The sequence below is a fragment of the Pogona vitticeps genome, chromosome 6 (genome assembly GCF_051106095.1).
Source record: "Pogona vitticeps strain Pit_001003342236 chromosome 6, PviZW2.1, whole genome shotgun sequence".
Classification (NCBI taxonomy): Eukaryota; Metazoa; Chordata; class Lepidosauria; order Squamata; family Agamidae; genus Pogona; species Pogona vitticeps.
The window spans coordinates 2,076,251-2,091,508 of record NC_135788.1 but is presented as its reverse complement, the minus strand read 5'-3'; the positions used below and the strand labels follow the sequence as shown (position 1 = coordinate 2,091,508).

The following is a 15,258-nucleotide window of genomic DNA, read 5'->3' as shown; positions in this document are numbered from 1 at the left end:
TTACTGGGGAGGGTGAAGGCTTCACCCCCCTCTTCTTTCTCCCCCCAAGAGGAAATGGCTGCCCAAGTCCACAGCCCTCCGCCATGACCCCGCGGGGTGAGTGGGGAGGGAGGCCAAGGCCACGAAGCTCAAGGCCACCCTCCGACGTGACCCTCCTCGGCCGTTCCCCTTGGAGAAGCCCCCACTCCTCTTCCTCCCCGCGTCCCGCGTCGGGTCCTCTCAGGCCCGGCGAGCTTCCCACGCCAGGCCGGGGATGCGCGGCCTAGTCCGGCTTCTCCTTCTCCTGACAGGCCTAGGCCAAGCGAGCTCTTCCCGACCTTCCTCACACCGGGGGGAAAAAGGGGAAAGGATGATGAACCCGGGGTTTTATCCCCGCAGAAGGATGATGGCCCCCTCAAGAGAAGGCCTCGGGCGGGGCCGCCCGCTCGCCCAGCCCTCTTGTCCGGCTCCGAGGCCCCAGGCCTGGGCGGCCCTGTTGGTTCTGAGGGAGTGGGGGTGCGTGGGGGGGACATCATTCCAACACGACGCCCCCTCCCAAAAACAAAACCCACTCAAAATCTCGAACCCCACCGGGTCGCAACAACGGCCCCCGGCCCCGCGCGTTCACACGTGCACACGGGGGTCCGGTCCGGGGCGTGTTACGGAGCAGGCCCCCCACCCCACATTCTGAGGTTTGGAGTATGTGTGTGGGGAAGGCCTATGAGGGTCACCCCCTTCTCTTTCCTTTTGCACGTGTAAACCCGCCCGGCACCTTCGTTCCCACGAGCGTGTTCTCCCGAGAGAGCTCTCTCTCTCTTTCCCCGTTCCCCTTGCCAGGCGGCTTTTTTGGGTGGGTGGGGGGGTCCACTTACTCAAGGGTGGGGTGTTCGGGGTCGTAGAAGTCCCCCATCTTCGGCCTCTCCTCCTCGTCCTCCTCGTCCTCCTCCTTCATCCGCAGCGGGCCCGCGGAGGCGCCTCAGCATCGAGCGAAGGGGGGCCCCGAGGCGGAGGGAAAACGAGGGGCCCGGGCCGGGAGGGGAATAATAATAATAATGATCGGGGGGGCCCCCACTTCCAGAAAAAAGGCCCCCCTCGGCTTCTCCACCGCTCCTGCTCCTCTTCCTCGGTTACATATCCACGGGAAGTCGAGAAAAAGAAGCCCCGACGGGGAGGAAAAAAACTCCAATCCTCCCAACGCTTCAGGGGGGTCCCCCCCTTTTTCCAAAAGCAGGCAGGGAACCCCCCCCAAAAAAAAGATGTTAAAAAAAATCCACACGAACACCACTCCTGGATTCTGCCGGGATCAAAAAAAAAAGGTCAGAAAGAGGGCCAAAATTCAAAAATTAAAAAGCACCCCAAAAGGCTCTTCCTTCCAAGAGATGGTGGCTTTTCTTTTGCTCTTCTTCTCCTCCTTCTTTTTTTCTTCCCTCTTTTCCAAAGGCTGGGGTGGGGGGCCCTCCGTCTCCCCTAAAAAGACAGCTCCGACCCTAAATAAAAAAAAAGGAAAAGAAAAAACCGCAAAAAAGAGAAACCCCCTCTTCTTGCTGCGGCGGGCTGGCTTGCTTTCTTTTTTGCAAAGAAAAAAAAAACCCAAAACAAACCTCCAGGCGTGCCAAGCCCAAAGGGACCCCCCCCCGGGATTGCTTTCCCCTCCCCTCTTTTGGGGGGGGGTGAGGGTCAACGGGGAGGACAACAATTTTTTAAAAAAAGTTAGGCCCCAAACCCCCGGGAAACGTTAATTCCCACCCAAAAAAGCAACGCCGCAAATTCCCCCGAGCTTGCAAAAAGCAAAAGAAGGTGCAAACGTCTTTTCCCCCCCTTTTCCTTCGGGGTTCAAAACCCTAAATCCAAACCAAGGAAGTCCCCCCCCTCTTCTTCTTCTTCTTCGTTGCTGGGGGGGGGGGTTGCAATCCGGTTCCCCTCGGAAAGACCCCGGGGGCGGTTGGTCTTCCCAAAAAAAAGGGGACGATCCGGATCCTGATCCTCCGGCGCCGTCGGTTTGGGTGGGCAAAAAAAAAAATTATATAGAATTGAATTGAATTTTTTGAAAAAGGTAGCCGCGTGCAATGCCAAGGGGGCGCCAGGGGCTGGCCAGCCCTCGTTCCTTTTCGGCCGTTCCCCGTTCCTTTTTTTTCCCCCTTCCTCCCCGCCCGGTGGGGGCCCCGCTTCAACCCCCCCCCCGGTCTCCGCCGGTCCGGTCCTTCCCACGAGCGGCGAGGGGCCCCGCCGAGCCTTCCTCCTCCTCCTCCTCCTCCTGATGTCCTGAAACGCACAAACGGAAACGGTAACGCGTCGACTTCCGACGACACCAGCCAACCCGGGGAACGGCGGGACGCGTCGGTTGGTGGGGGGGGGGGAGGAGAGAGAGAGAAGGGGGCAGAGCCGGCCCTTTCCGGGGGCTGCAAAAAAAAAATAAATCAAAAATTTAAAAAATAGCATGCCACCGGCTTTGCTTTCTTTTCTTTTTTTTTGCAAAAAGCCCTTCCTCCCCTCCTCCTCTTCCCGTTGGCATCACCACCACCACCCCCAGGGGAGAAGCCGCCTTGCAGTCGCTGGGGGACGCCTCCTCTTGAGGAAACGGGGTAGGATCTTGCTGCTGCTGCTGCTCATCATCATCCTCACTGCCCTTACCATCAGGATGATGGCTGCTCCGGCTGCTCCGAGGGTAGGGCGCGCCTGGCTTCTCAGCAGGGTTGGGGCAAAAGTCACGCGTAAAAGTTAAGGGTTCAGGAATGTTATTTTTCAGCCCTGCCTGGAAGGAGGAGGAGGAGGATTAGGGCTTTGCATCTGGCTGGCCGTGGTCCCTACTAGGAATCTTGGAAGTGTCAAGCCCCCTGACCTTTACTGACATAGAAGCATGGGGTTGGAAGGGGGCCCATAAGACAACCCCCCCCAAGTTCAAACCCACCCAGCCACCCCCTGCTCAAGGCAGGAACCCAAATCCAAGCAGACCTGACAGGTGGCTGTCCCGTTTCCTCTTAGAGCCCTCACCCCCATCCTCCTCCTGAGGTCACGGGTCCCGTCCTCGTACTGCTCTAACAGTTAAGAAGTTCTTCCTCATGTTCAACCGAAATCTGGCTTCCTGTCGCTTGAGCCCATGGCTGCGTGTCCTGCCCTCTGGGAGGATCGAGAACGGATCCTGCCCCTTCTCCGTATAACTGCCTTTCAAGTATTTGAAAAAGGGCTCTCCTCTCTCCCCTCTGTCCAACCATCTCATCCTGCCGTATGTCAGCCACTATAACCACCAAGCCACAAGCAAAATAGAGTCCGCAAGAGTCAGCCTGGCCATGTAATACCTTGAAATGAGAAGGGGACGACTGAGGATGAGATGACTGGACAGTGTCTGCGAAGCCACCAACATGAATATGACCCAACTCCGGGAGGCAGTGGAAGACGGGAGGGCCTGGCGTGCTCTGGTCCATGGGGTCACGAAGAGTCAGACATGACTAAACGAAAATATTTTAAGTGTTGCGTATTACAATGGAGGCATAACATGTACTGCCTAGAAAAGGGAGCTTTCATAGGCATCAAACCAATTTTAGAGCAGGAGAGTGGCAGGTGACAGTATGAGAGACCTGGTCTTATTTGGAAAAGAATCAATATGGCAAGAAAGCAGCCACTTCCCCCCCCCCCGTGTCCTTTATTATTTATTTATATATTTGACATCTGGGGTTTCCTGCAGGAATGGAGACTCAGAGCGGCTCCTCGTAAGACTTAAAAGTTGGTGCCGGTAGAACCACGGAAAGTTCGAACGCTGCAGCGCCGTTAATTGCAAAAGTCCAGCACAGCTGAATTAAACATGGTCTAAAAGGAACCTCCAGTGATATTCTATTAGGTCTTTATGTCTCTGGGGTTTAAACCCGTTGATAGTCCAAAACGCAAACTGCTGCATCTTAAGACATTGGTGTGTTTGCTGTCTCGTCTTAGGTCTGTTGCTCTGCCCCTGAGATACACAGAAGCGGCGGAGCAAGCTCTTCCCATCGCTTGTAGCAAAACGTTTTAAGAGGAAAAACTCCCCTCTACGGAAGGTAAGCAAGCCCGTCCGGTTCCGATGGAGATGTCAAGCTACCGAACCAGGAGAGCAGAAGGGGTGGCTGCATGAAATGGTCTTTAACACGTTTCAAGAGGCACAGCTTGTCCTGAGAGTCACATCTGTTGACATTCCCTCTTCTGCTTTGACTGTTAGATACAGAAGCCCGTCTCCCATTTCACAGGACCGCCCAACAACACAGCGGAGTCTTTTCTGTGCGTTGTTAGCATGTTAATAGAAACAGTACGAATGTGCAAACGGCCAACGGGTTCTTGCCTGGGACATCGGTGGGCCTGCAAAGTGAGCTTCGGAGCAAGAATCCCTGTTTTGCCCGAGATGCATTTTACAGATCGGAGCCTAAGCAGATTCTCCGTTCCTTAGAGTGACGGCACTGAAATCACGCAGCGACTTTTTTGAATTGCAAACGCACGAGGTAGGACAACCTTTCAAGCATTTGGAGAAGTCCTCTCCTCTCTCCCCTCTTCTTTTCTTCTTTTCTCCAGGCTGAACAGGCCCAACGGTGAGGAATTTGCCTGACGCTTTGCAGGCGGAGTTGCTCGGATCCCCCTCTGACTTGGACGCTGTAGTTGAGGCAAGTCCTCAAATGTAACTTTGGTGCTGGAGCACATGGTGGGGAACCGTATGTTCTCTGTTTGCATTTTGCATCTCGTTCATTTCTTCCCGCTTCTGTCTACCACCCTGAATGCTCTGGTTATTTGCTTCCCTAGGAACCATGTCTGCTGTTTGGCTTCAGATTGGACAGTGCGGCAACCAAATCGGAGAAGAATGGTGGCGGATCGTTACCAGTAGCAATAACAGAGAAGCTGACACGTAAGGCTCTTCCTCCTCACTTGGACCAATGCTTTGCACCAGGTTTAGGAGGACCTGGAAATGAACCACATGGAGCAAAGATCCTGAAGCTGAGGCTCCAATCCTTTGGCCATCTCATGAGAAGACCCTGGAAAAGACCCTGATGTTGGGAAAGTGCAAAGGCAAGAGGAGAAGGGGGACGACAGAGGACGAGATGGTTGGACAGGGTCATCAAAGCGACCAACATGAATTTGACCCAACTCCGGGAGGCAATGGAAGACAGGATGGCCTGGCGTGCTCTGGTCCATGGGGTCACGAAAAGTTGGACACGACTTTATGGCTAACAACAACAGCAGCAACTGACAGATTGCTGCTAATTAAAAAGTCCCTCCTTTGATTTCCAACTCTGTGCAGTTTGACCTCATTGCCCACCTCTTGTGCATACCCTGAAATCAAAGGAGGGACCCTTTAATTAGTGGCAATTTGCCAGTGACTTGGATTGGATAGGTGGAGCTACATAATAGGAATTTGGGCCAGTGTGTGTGATGTAGGGGGGAGATTTGGGAGACCTGGGTTCAAATTCCTGCTTATGGGGCATGGCATGCTTTCTTAGCATCGCGATTGACTTCTGTCTCCAGGGTCGTAACCCCAGCACCTCAAGGAAACCAACCGGGGGCGGGGGCGGCGGCAGGGGAATGAGGGATAAAGGTGTGCAGAGAGGAAAGGTGGCTGGTGATGTTTTTCTCACGGCTTCTCGGTACCTCTTCTAGGTCCCCGTTCTACTCTCGCGATCAGAAGCTGAGCGTCCTCTGTGTGGATAGCGAACCCAAAGTGTTGAGGAGGCTACAGAAGTCGAGGACAAGGAAGTAAGGGGCAGATGCTGCTGGCTGTGTAGTCAAACTCTCTGTTCCATTTGTGTAGCTTTTGCAACCAAACATCATTTTTGTGGTCCAAACTCTGAATATTTATCTGCTCCCCCACCCACCCACAATATGTACAGATCTCTGAATGGCCTCTCTGCTGAATTAATCATATTTTTCCTCTTTTCTCCCCCACCCCCCGCTTTTCCTTTTTCCTCTTTGCTGCTCCTCTCAAGACTATTCAGAGAGTCAAACCTCATTGTGGGGAAAGAAGGAAGAGGAAACAACTGGGCTTATGGTAAGAGTCCCCCAAGTTCATGAGGCTAGATCTGACCCTCCCAGGAAAACAGGACGGTGACCGCTATGCTGGGAGTCCTGAGAAAGCCTGATTCGTTAGAACTGCGGGAGAGCTCTGTGGTTTAGGAGGTCCCTGGCTGCAGAAACAGAGGTCTGGGAGTTCGATTCCCACACTCGGCCTCCTTGGCAGGGGCAGGACGTGATGATCCGTAGAGTCCCTTCCAGCTCGGCAGTTCTAGCATGATGATTATACCAGAGACTTGTTTTCCTTCCACTGCATGAGCCTCCCCTTTTGTAAGATTAAATAAAATAAATGAATAATCAAAGCTCGTTAGATTCCTGCCGTTGTGACTCTCTTGGTGTTTGAGGAGATCTTTCGTTTATAAATTCCATCGCGAGTAGGATTCCGGCTGATCAAGCTGGGTTTGTCCAGAGATGGCCATTATGATTTTTTTCCAACTCAAGATTCCCAGGATCTGGCTACACCGGCTCAAGGATCCTGGGAATTCTAGTTTCCCGGCAAAGGGAACATTTTCAAGCTCTGGATGTGTCTACAACATGATCTGATGCAAAACCTACATTTGTGTAATGGATCATAGGTTATCATGGCGTCGGTTCAGAGAGCGAGCAGAGCGTGTTCGCCCGGACGATGGAGAGCTTGCGCAAGGAGGCGGAACGGAAGGATTGCTACTGTGGGACGGTGCTTTTCCACAGCCTGAGTGGGGGCACAGGAGCTGGTGAGAAACTATACTTCCCTTGTGTGACATTTCTTCACCAAAAGTGCACACACCCCTCTCTCTTTCTGGCAGGCCACCTTCCGAGCGGATCTCCCCAGAGAATGGATGAGCAAATTGGCCTGCCCACTGATCCAGACATTCATGTCACTCGGAGACCGATTCTCAATACAGTAGGGCCCCCTGACCCGTGGGACCAATATCCGCGGATTCACTTATCCACAGCCTGAAAAATTTAAAAGAAAAATCCTAGAAATACATATTTCTGAAGGTGGAGCTACCACAACCGGCCACAAGACGGTGCCAGAGACCATGCTATGTATAAGGGTCTCTATTAAAATAGCATTTGCTATCATCTGTGTTTTTCAGCATCCACGGGGGGCGGGCTTGGAACCTGTGGACATGGGGGTCCTCCTGTCGTTTCTAATCGCACAGGTCTGGCGGTTGTCTGGGCTGGGCGATTTGAAGCCTGTTGTGTGCTGCTTCTGGGTGCTTCATAATAGCACCCTTTGCTCTCACACATCCAGAGTCTTTCGTTCTGGTGTCTTCTTCCCCAGAGAGCTTGCAAACAACAAAACCTTCATCTGGCACCCTGTCTCTCCCTTCCTTCTTGTCCCCTTCTGCCGATTTCTCTGCCCTGATTTCCATCTTTTTTTTCCTCCTTCTCCTACCATGCCAAGCTCGTTCCAAACCAAAAGTTTTCAGATTAACTGTTATAATAATTCTTTCTGCCAGGTAGACGCCTAGTCCTTCTTCAAAAAAGAAATGTTTGCAGTGGCTGAAATTCTGTTGCTTAGTTTAGCAAATTGCCACTAGAGTAGTTGCATTCAATCAGTGGAACGTACAGAGAAGTTGACTTATCCAAAGCCCCACTACTTCAAGGGACCTACTCACATGCGATTTACTACATGAAGCAACCGCATGGCAGTCGGTGACTTGCGCGCTGAAGTGACTCCTTTCCGAGCTCCGTCAGGCTAGCGCTAAACTCGGGCACCAGGCGAAAAGCGATTCAAAGGGGACAGGCACCGTCGGAGCGGTTGGAAGCAAGAGAGCCCTAGAGAGAAAGAGACAACAATCACACCCCGGGGATCTCTGAGATCCTCATCTCCTTTCATAGAATTATAAAATAACTGAGTTGGAAGGGGACCTCTTAAGGCCATCGAGTCCAACCTCCGGCTCAAGGCAGGAATTCCAAATCAAAGCAGATTTGACATCACCCATTTTCTCTTGAACGTCTCCAGTGTTAGGGCGCTCACCACCTCCCCCGAAGTCACGGGTTCCATGATCATACTGCTCTAACAGTCAAGAAGTTTTTCCCGATATTCAGCCTAAACCTGGTTTCCTATAGCTGGAGCCCATGTGATGACTGCAGATCCCAGGGAATCATAACTGATCAAATGTGTCCGGACCATGTCTGTAATATAGGCATCACCAGGTCTCTACAGATTGTTGTCTCGCCACGAGGTGGTGCCCTAAGCCTGGGGAGCAAAGGCACAACTGTCTAGCACATCAGCCCTGGTGCTGGGTGGGACAGCTGTTCTCAGACCTCAGCCATTTGTTTCTTCTTGCATCATCACCTTCCACCAGGCTCTGCTTCAAGACATCAAAACTTACATAGAACAGTGATCTTTTGGGGCTCCTTCCTTCTCTCCTGCTGTCCAGAACTCCTACTAAACCACCAGCCATTCTGGAAGAGCAACGCCTTTTGGGAGGGGGCGGTTTGGATTGAATTTTTTCCCCTTTGCTTGTGCAAGTGGCCTTTAAACTGGCCTTGACATCTCTCAAGAGAACCACCTGGGCTTGGCCAAGTTCCTTTATAAATGACTCCCAGAAACCCCCCCCCCCAGCCATCCTTGAAGTCCAAAAGGGAGCAGGGTGGGTGGGATTTGTCCGGGGTCTGAGCCAGAAAGGGTAGACCCGTTGAGTTTTGTAGCTCAACTGATCCCGAAGGGGCATTTCTCATCGCCAAGCCTCTCCCCGCCACCTCCAGCTGCTGCCGAAAGTATGCAAGAACTACATTTGGTGTCTGTGGGATGTTTCTTTCCCTAGGCCTGAGTTCCCGGTTGTGCGAAGCCATCCGAGAGGAGTACCCGCTCGGCCGGATCTTGTCCGTCTCCGTGGCCCCTCACCAAAGTGGCGAGAGTCCGCTCCAGCACTACAACGCTTTGCTCGGCCTTTCCTGGCTTCAGAGGTAAATAAAGAGGGAAACGTCCTCGTTCCCCCAAGCCTGGTGGGACAAATTCAGCACAGTGAACATATTCCATGTGAGTTTTATTCCCCCTCCCCTGCCACGTGCGTTCCTTCTGGAGAGGGTGCTCCATAGCCCTCCATGCATCCTGCACCCTATCCAGAGGGTTATCATAGTTTACAGAAACTTCCCTCTCTTATCAGTGGTCTGATAAGGCTTCAGAATAATTTTTCCATTTCTGTCTCTTTTTTTCCCCATACCTTGACTTATCTCATGTTTTATCCCCTTACTGGGTTTTGACATGCGTGTGTGTGTTGGTTTCCATACACCAACTTCCTATAGGGACAACCAACAGATAATGAGCACTAAGTGTGAAATAAATCTAATCCTGCCTTAATGGTCCTTTGATTAGACTGCTGCATCAGGTCCCATGTGGGGCTGCCCTTGAAGAGCATTCTGAAGCTACAGCCGGTGCCAGAGAGAGAGAGAGAGAGAGAGAGAGAGAGAGAGCAGATGCTTGTCTCACCCGCACTTCCAGCTAGCTTGGAAGTTCAATTCAAGGTGTAGGTCTCTGCTTCCAAACCCCTCGGACGCAGGGGGTGTCTGAAAGACGCCCTCCATCTCTATTTGTTTGCCTGGAATCTGAGACCCTCGGCCAAAATCCCATTACATGGTCCAGTGCCCTAGGAGGGTGAGGGCACAAGGCAGGGCCTTCTCCGTAGCAGCCCCTGAGCTGTGGGATCCTCCTTCCCAAGGAAAGGGGTGCCGAGAAAAGCAGCCAAAATGATAAGGGGACTGGAGGTGAAATCCTATGAAGAACAAGGTCTGCTTAGCTTAAGAAAGAGAAGACGGAGGGGAGATGTAATCCCCATCTTCCAGGTTCTGAAGGGTTGCCCCAGGGAAAAGGGCATCGATGGGTTCTCCATGGTGCCTGAGAGCAGGACAAGAACCCATCGGTGGAAACTCATCAGAGGGAGATCCAACCTGGAAACGAGGAATTTCCTGACGGTGAGAACCGTTAAGCAGTGAAACAGCTGGCCTCCAGATGTGGTGGGTGCCCCATCACTGGAGGTTTTCAAGAAAAGATGGGACCAGCCATCTGTCCGGGATGTTATGAGGTCTCCTACCTTGGGCCCCAGGGGGTTGGGCTAGAAGACCTTCAAGGTCCCCTTCCAACCCTACGATGATTCTAGGATTATGATTCTATGATATGAAAATCAGACCGGCCCCATCCCTACGGAGTTTGTAACCAGCAGCCAAAACTAACTCTTCCAAAAGACCCTGGGGGCTTCGAGACTGGTTTTGTAACTGACTTTTCAAAATGTTTTGGAGCTCTCTTTCAAACAGCGATTTTTACCTGCCCTGCTTTGCCTCCTTTCCAGGTACGCAGACGGCATTCTTCTGTTCCAGAATGATGAGGTCTTGAAACGAGCCGCCACTGCCGCCCTGCCAGGGAAGGACGCGCCCGAAACCTCAGGCCGGCTCTCTTTCTCAGCCATGAACGCCTATATGGCCTCCTGTCTTGGCGGGCTTCTCTATCCACTCAAGATTTTCACACCACCAGGGTAAGCCCGAGACGGCTGTTTCATCGGGGTGGGGTAGGGGTGAACAGCCTCCCGAGCGAATCTTCAGTGACTTCTTCTTGTCATGTTTATACACACATGTCTGAGTTACACCCACTTTAAATGGAAGGAAGATTTTTTTTGGTCCTCTTCTGAACTCAGAACTCTTAAATCCTCGCTCATAGAAAGCTAGCCTGTTAGGGAGAAGGTGAGCTGGAAGCCTTCCAATGGCCGCTTTTGGCTTCCTCTAAATTCTGGCCCCGTGGAGCAAAGTCCTGCCTAATGAAAAGCTCGGGAGGAGCCCTTGTGAGCCTCTTGAGCATCGGTCACTCACACAGGGTGGAAGAGGACGGCCCGGCTGGCGGCGAGAACATCCTCCGTGCCTGAGGCTTGCAGCCAACCCTTCCGCCCTTCTTGTTGCAGCGGGATCAGCCTGGGGATGGAGCCCTGGGAGCTGCTGCGATCCGTCTGCCCCCTGCCGAACCTCAAACTCCTTCACGCAGCTCAAGGTGGCACAAGGTGAGTGCGGCGGAGGAAAGGTTCCTGCAGAGGGCGGGCGGGCGGGTGCTTTGCAAAACAACTGAGCTGGCTTTAGTCAGTGTTTGGGCTCCCGGCAAACAGCTCCTGGTGGCTACAAAAGGACATTTTGCTGGAGGGGGCAAGGAGCGCCGGGGCAGAAGGAAGCCCACTGGACAGGTTTCCTTTCGAAGTCACGGGTGCCGACTTTCCTTTCCCCAGGGGGACGGTGTTTTGGGACAGCCTGGCATCCTCCGTGGCACAGCCCCTCCCTCGGGAGTCTCCCGCTGGAAATCCTGTATCCTTTAGCAGCAATAAATACCTGCTGTCTTTTGTTTTTCTCTGCGGGTTGAGCGGCAGCCCATTTGGAGCCAACCTTCTGTAGGCAGGGGGCGGCCTCCACTCTGGGTATGGGCGGCCGGCGGTGGCAACATCCTTCTAGAGCTGGCAGACTCTCAAGATCTCTCTCTCTCTCAGGGCGGGTCCCGTGGTTTTGAGGAGGAATGCAAGGGCACACATGGAAATAGAGGGGAGCAGAAAGACAGAAGCCATATGTAGATGGGTGGCCTTATCAAGGGCTTGATGCGGGAGGGGGCATATCCGCGGTATCAGTACCCACCCGTTCACTTATCCGTGGTCTGAAAATATTAAAAAATATCGAAAGAAAAATCCTAGAAAGATGTGTTTCTAAAGATGAAATTCCCAGAAGCGGCCACGAGGGGGAGCCAAAGATCAAGCTTTGTATAGCGTTTGCTATAATCCGCATTTTTCAGCATCCACGGGTGGGGACTGGAACTGATCCCCCATGGATGGGGGTGGGTTCCTACTCTAAATAAATATACTGATAGCAAATGCACAAGAACAGGAAACAACCTCGAGATCAGGGCAGAGAGATGAGACAGTAGGATCGTAAGACAGCTGGGGAAGGCGAAGCCGCCATCTCAGTTCCCGGCTGACCCATTTGCTAAAACTCCCAAAAATCCAGAACAGATTGTCCTGGCCCTATCATCATAGGCTTGCAGAAGTGGAAGGGACCCCATGGAATCCCTTGGTCCAGCTGTGGCGAGTGCAAGGATTCAAGTGTGTTGGACCCGTGAGCGCCCTTCTCGGAGAATACAGTACCGTTGCTTCCAGGGGTGCACCAGGTGTCAGGGCGAGGGAAGTGGGAGAAAGAAGAGCCCCCCCTTTTTTTGTGCCTCCGTGCTTAGCTGACTCTCGGACAGCATCGCAGCACCGCTCTGCTGGCCGTGGCCCGTGGACCCCGGGAGGACGCCTTCCTCTTGAACCACGGTTTGGTTTTGAAGAAGCTCAAGCAGGCCTACCGCTGTGTGTCGTGGAACCCGTTTCCTGCCACTTACTGGACAGGTCAGTCGTGCAAACCCAGATTTATCTCTCTAAAGAATCGGGCCTTCTCCAAAATCCTGCCCCAAGACAGGCTGTGCATGATCCTAACAATTCTGGGCAGATTTCTGCCCTTTCTTAGCTAACCTATCATGAATTGAAGAATCTGGCTAAGAAACCTTCTTAGCCAGTATCCGAGGAATACTGGCTAAGAAACACCCCCTTTTAAACTGAGTCTGTGCGGATCCCTGTGGAAGGCTGGCAACTTTTTATTCTGTACAGTGTACAAAGTTCAGAATTGTTATTGTTCCCTCTCTCCGTTTTTGGCATCATTTTAAAAAAAATCTGAAATATGCCCACCCGTCTCTCCTTACATTCTTTTTTCCTATGTTGAACACACCTTGTTTCTTCGGTCTTTTATTTGTGATGTATGTTTGCCCGTATTCTCTCAGCATCCCGTTGACTCTCTTCAACATTTTTTCCAGTCCTATCAACCTCCCTGACCTCTAGTTACCTACAAGGTATGAATGTAAAATTCTGGACGAGGTTCCATTGTAGGACGTTGTTCATTTTTTTTCTGTTCCAGTGTAGGAAACGGTGCTTCTGGCCATTAGTTTCACAAAATCTGGTAGGGCTGCCTTGTGGACTTGGCTTTTATTTTCATAGGGCGTTCACCTCTCTCAGAAGGAGTCCCAGAGGCAAGCCATGAGGTAGCTGAATTTTGGCAGAAGGGACACCAAGAAAATCAGTACTGCTTTGGAAATAGCATCCATTTGGAAAGGCCCCTCGTGCCATGACCACTGAGTGAGACAAATAATCGGTTCCACTCACAGAACCAGCCAAAAAGAGTAACTTCTCTATAAACACTTGCCTCACATAGTCCCTGGGAAAGGAACGACCTAGAACAATAACCTCAGCAACCAACAGCTATATACACAAGGTGACGGGAGCCACTTGGAAAACATTTTCTTTTTTAATTGAGAGTCTTTTTTTTTTTGCAAGCATAGCCAGTGATGATTGCAAAGTAAAAACAGATCACAAATGCTGAAACTGTTGTGAGCTAGTCTGTCTGCCTGTGAAAAGCAAACAGGGGAGGTCTCTCAGCAATAAATCCAGAGTAAGAGGACAGGTGCACACCCAAAAACATGACTGAGGACAAGAAGACCTCTTGAGGAACTGTTTTCACTGGGCTCAACAAAAGAATGAGAGCGGATTTCCATCGCGCTGCCACAATCTGCTTGTTCTTGAGAGTAGACCATGTTCCACTGAGAGAGGAAAGGTCCGTCTCTTTCTCACATGAGTGCGAGTCAACCGGCTGCTTATGGGATTCCTCCAAAGCTGCTTTTTGTTTTTTTGTTTTTTGACAGACGGCCTGTTTGCTGGAATTCTGAAAGGTTCCTCTTGAAGGATAAAATTAAGCCTGCGGTCCTCGTGGTTACAAAGAGGGATACTGAAATTTGGTGGACGGACGCTTAGCGCAAGGATGGGGGGTCAAGGGGACCCCTCTGCCTACTGGGGGACGGCCACTCCCAGAATTCCTCACACTGGCTTTGCTGGTGAGGGCTTATGGGAGTTACAGTCCAGTTAACCGCCGGAGGGCTGGTGCACTTGGCCTCTGCGCTCACTCGCAGGCGGCCCAGTGGCTTTGCTGCTGTTGGGAAAGTAAAAGGGTTGCTGTGAAGAAAGCCCTAAATCCGTGCTTTGCTCTTCCTGCAGATGCCGCCAGCCTTGCAAATCCAGGGGGCCGCAGTCACACGTTGACCATCTGTGCCAACCACAGCAGCTCCGTGGACTTCCTGCAGAGGGTGGAGCAGCGGGCGCAAGCCATGTACCAGAGCAACGCCTTCCTCCACTGGTACTGGAGGCACGGCTGTGAGGAAGGTGATTTTGAGCAGGCCTTCGAGACGCTCCGTTCGGTCGTGGAGGATTACGGCCGGCACGGCGACTAGAGCGCCTCTGGCTTGGGAACCTCGACGAGGACACATTCGGGCCGTCCTCTGGAGAGGGCGGCTTCCCGAGGAATACTGACATTACTGTACCATCCTTACCAGCATGGATGTGGTGCTAGAGAAAGAACATTTCCGGACTTTTTGCATCTCTGGTGTGGTGCTGGGCAAAAAGGTGTGGCTCCGATCCAGCTACCCTCAGAACGTATCCTTTCCCCCACAATAGCAACCACTGGAACAATTCTGATCCGGGAATACAGGCGTAGAAGATGTGACAGCAGAAGGAGTCACCTGCAAAAGGGCTTTTCAGGACACGGTGCGCTGTCCCTAATCCCACCACTTCTGTACTGATTTCCCCTGAAATAAATGAGCACCCTTGTGCTCAAGCCATTGCAAAACTATTCCTGGGGGGGGGGCAGAAATGTTTTTAATGCGGCCAGCATCTTCTTGTATCAGGAATTCTTTCGTGCAGAGAGAGGCTGGACAGATGTTCTTGACCCTCAGCAGCTTAGAGAAGGGTGAGGAATTACAGGAGGCCCCATCTGGCAGGATCCGGACTCTTCATGATCAATCAACATGCAAATTGAAAGTGGGGAGAGGAATATCGAAAAGGAAATTATTTTAAAGATCTCCGGAACATAGTTCTAGAACCTGTGTTTGGGAAATGTAAGGGAAATACTAAAGGGCAAGATTCGCTCTCCTCCTGGAGAGAAACAGGACATAAAGTATGAAGTTAAAAACGTTGACTAGATACCGGGCGACGGAGGGGGTGCAATTCACATGAATTATATCATATCTCTCGAGGTTATTGATTTGTGTGCATTTTTCTCTTGCTTTTATATAAATATATTTGTATTTTCTGCATTAATAATTAAAAAAATAAAAAAGAATTTCTAAGACACACAAAGTGGGGAGGGGGGGAGGCCAACCGTATCAACAAGTCCTGGTTGTGGCTCGTGCTTTTCACCCCCCTGCCTTCCAATGGAGACCCAGGC

The 15,258-nt window shown here is 51.8% G+C and overlaps 2 protein-coding genes across 13 annotated transcripts in view; one reads left to right on the top strand and one right to left on the bottom strand.

Annotated features, from left to right (window-relative positions):
- SETD2 (SET domain containing 2, histone lysine methyltransferase) overlaps positions 1-2,282 on the bottom strand; it is a 67,596-nt gene extending 65,314 nt beyond the window's left edge. For 2 of the 4 annotated variants that reach the window (XR_012088153.2, XR_013537688.1), the window contains exon 1: positions 852-2,282. Coding sequence is in view for 2 of the 4 variants with exons in the window: in XM_073002756.2 (XP_072858857.2) it covers positions 852-931 (80 nt within the window). In the remaining 2 variants the exon portion in view is untranslated. The remainder of the gene's footprint in view (positions 1-851) is intronic. The other 2 variants (XM_073002756.2, XM_073002757.2) reach the window with 1 other exon arrangement.
- A 48-nt stretch (positions 2,283-2,330) lies between these two features.
- LOC110069990 (uncharacterized) lies at positions 2,331-15,153 on the top strand. 9 transcript variants are annotated; one of them, XM_073002761.2, is made up of 13 exons: positions 2,331-2,561; positions 3,907-4,007; positions 4,513-4,601; positions 4,738-4,840; positions 5,590-5,685; positions 5,916-5,977; positions 6,576-6,713; positions 8,760-8,901; positions 10,281-10,463; positions 10,884-10,979; positions 11,199-11,274; positions 12,200-12,341; positions 14,034-15,153. In XM_073002761.2, the coding sequence occupies exons 4-13, from the start codon at positions 4,743-4,745 to the stop codon at positions 14,264-14,266; spliced, it is 1,266 nt and encodes a 421-aa protein (XP_072858862.2). In that variant the 5' UTR covers positions 2,331-2,561; positions 3,907-4,007; positions 4,513-4,601; positions 4,738-4,742; the 3' UTR covers positions 14,267-15,153. The 9 variants fall into 9 exon arrangements, with proteins under 9 accessions (XP_072858862.2, XP_072858865.2, XP_072858864.2 ...); XM_073002764.2 differs by having other exon boundaries at positions 4,513-4,639; XM_073002763.2 differs by lacking the exon at positions 4,513-4,601 and adding an exon at positions 4,359-4,442.
- The last annotated feature ends 105 nt before the right edge of the window (positions 15,154-15,258 follow it).

What these genes read in the sequence shown, in the direction of transcription:
- LOC110069990 (XM_073002761.2), top strand. Translation starts at nt 4,743, where the DNA reads ATGTCTGCTGTTTGGCTTCAGATTGGACAGTGCGGCAACCAAATCGGA. An exon ending in CAGAAGTCGAGGACAAGGAA is followed by an intron (nt 5,686 to 5,915) that starts GTAAGGGGCAGA and finishes GCTCCTCTCAAG; the next exon opens with ACTATTCAGAGAGTCAAACC. An exon ending in AGTCTCCCGCTGGAAATCCT is followed by an intron (nt 11,275 to 12,199) that starts GTATCCTTTAGC and finishes ACTCTCGGACAG; the next exon opens with CATCGCAGCACCGCTCTGCT.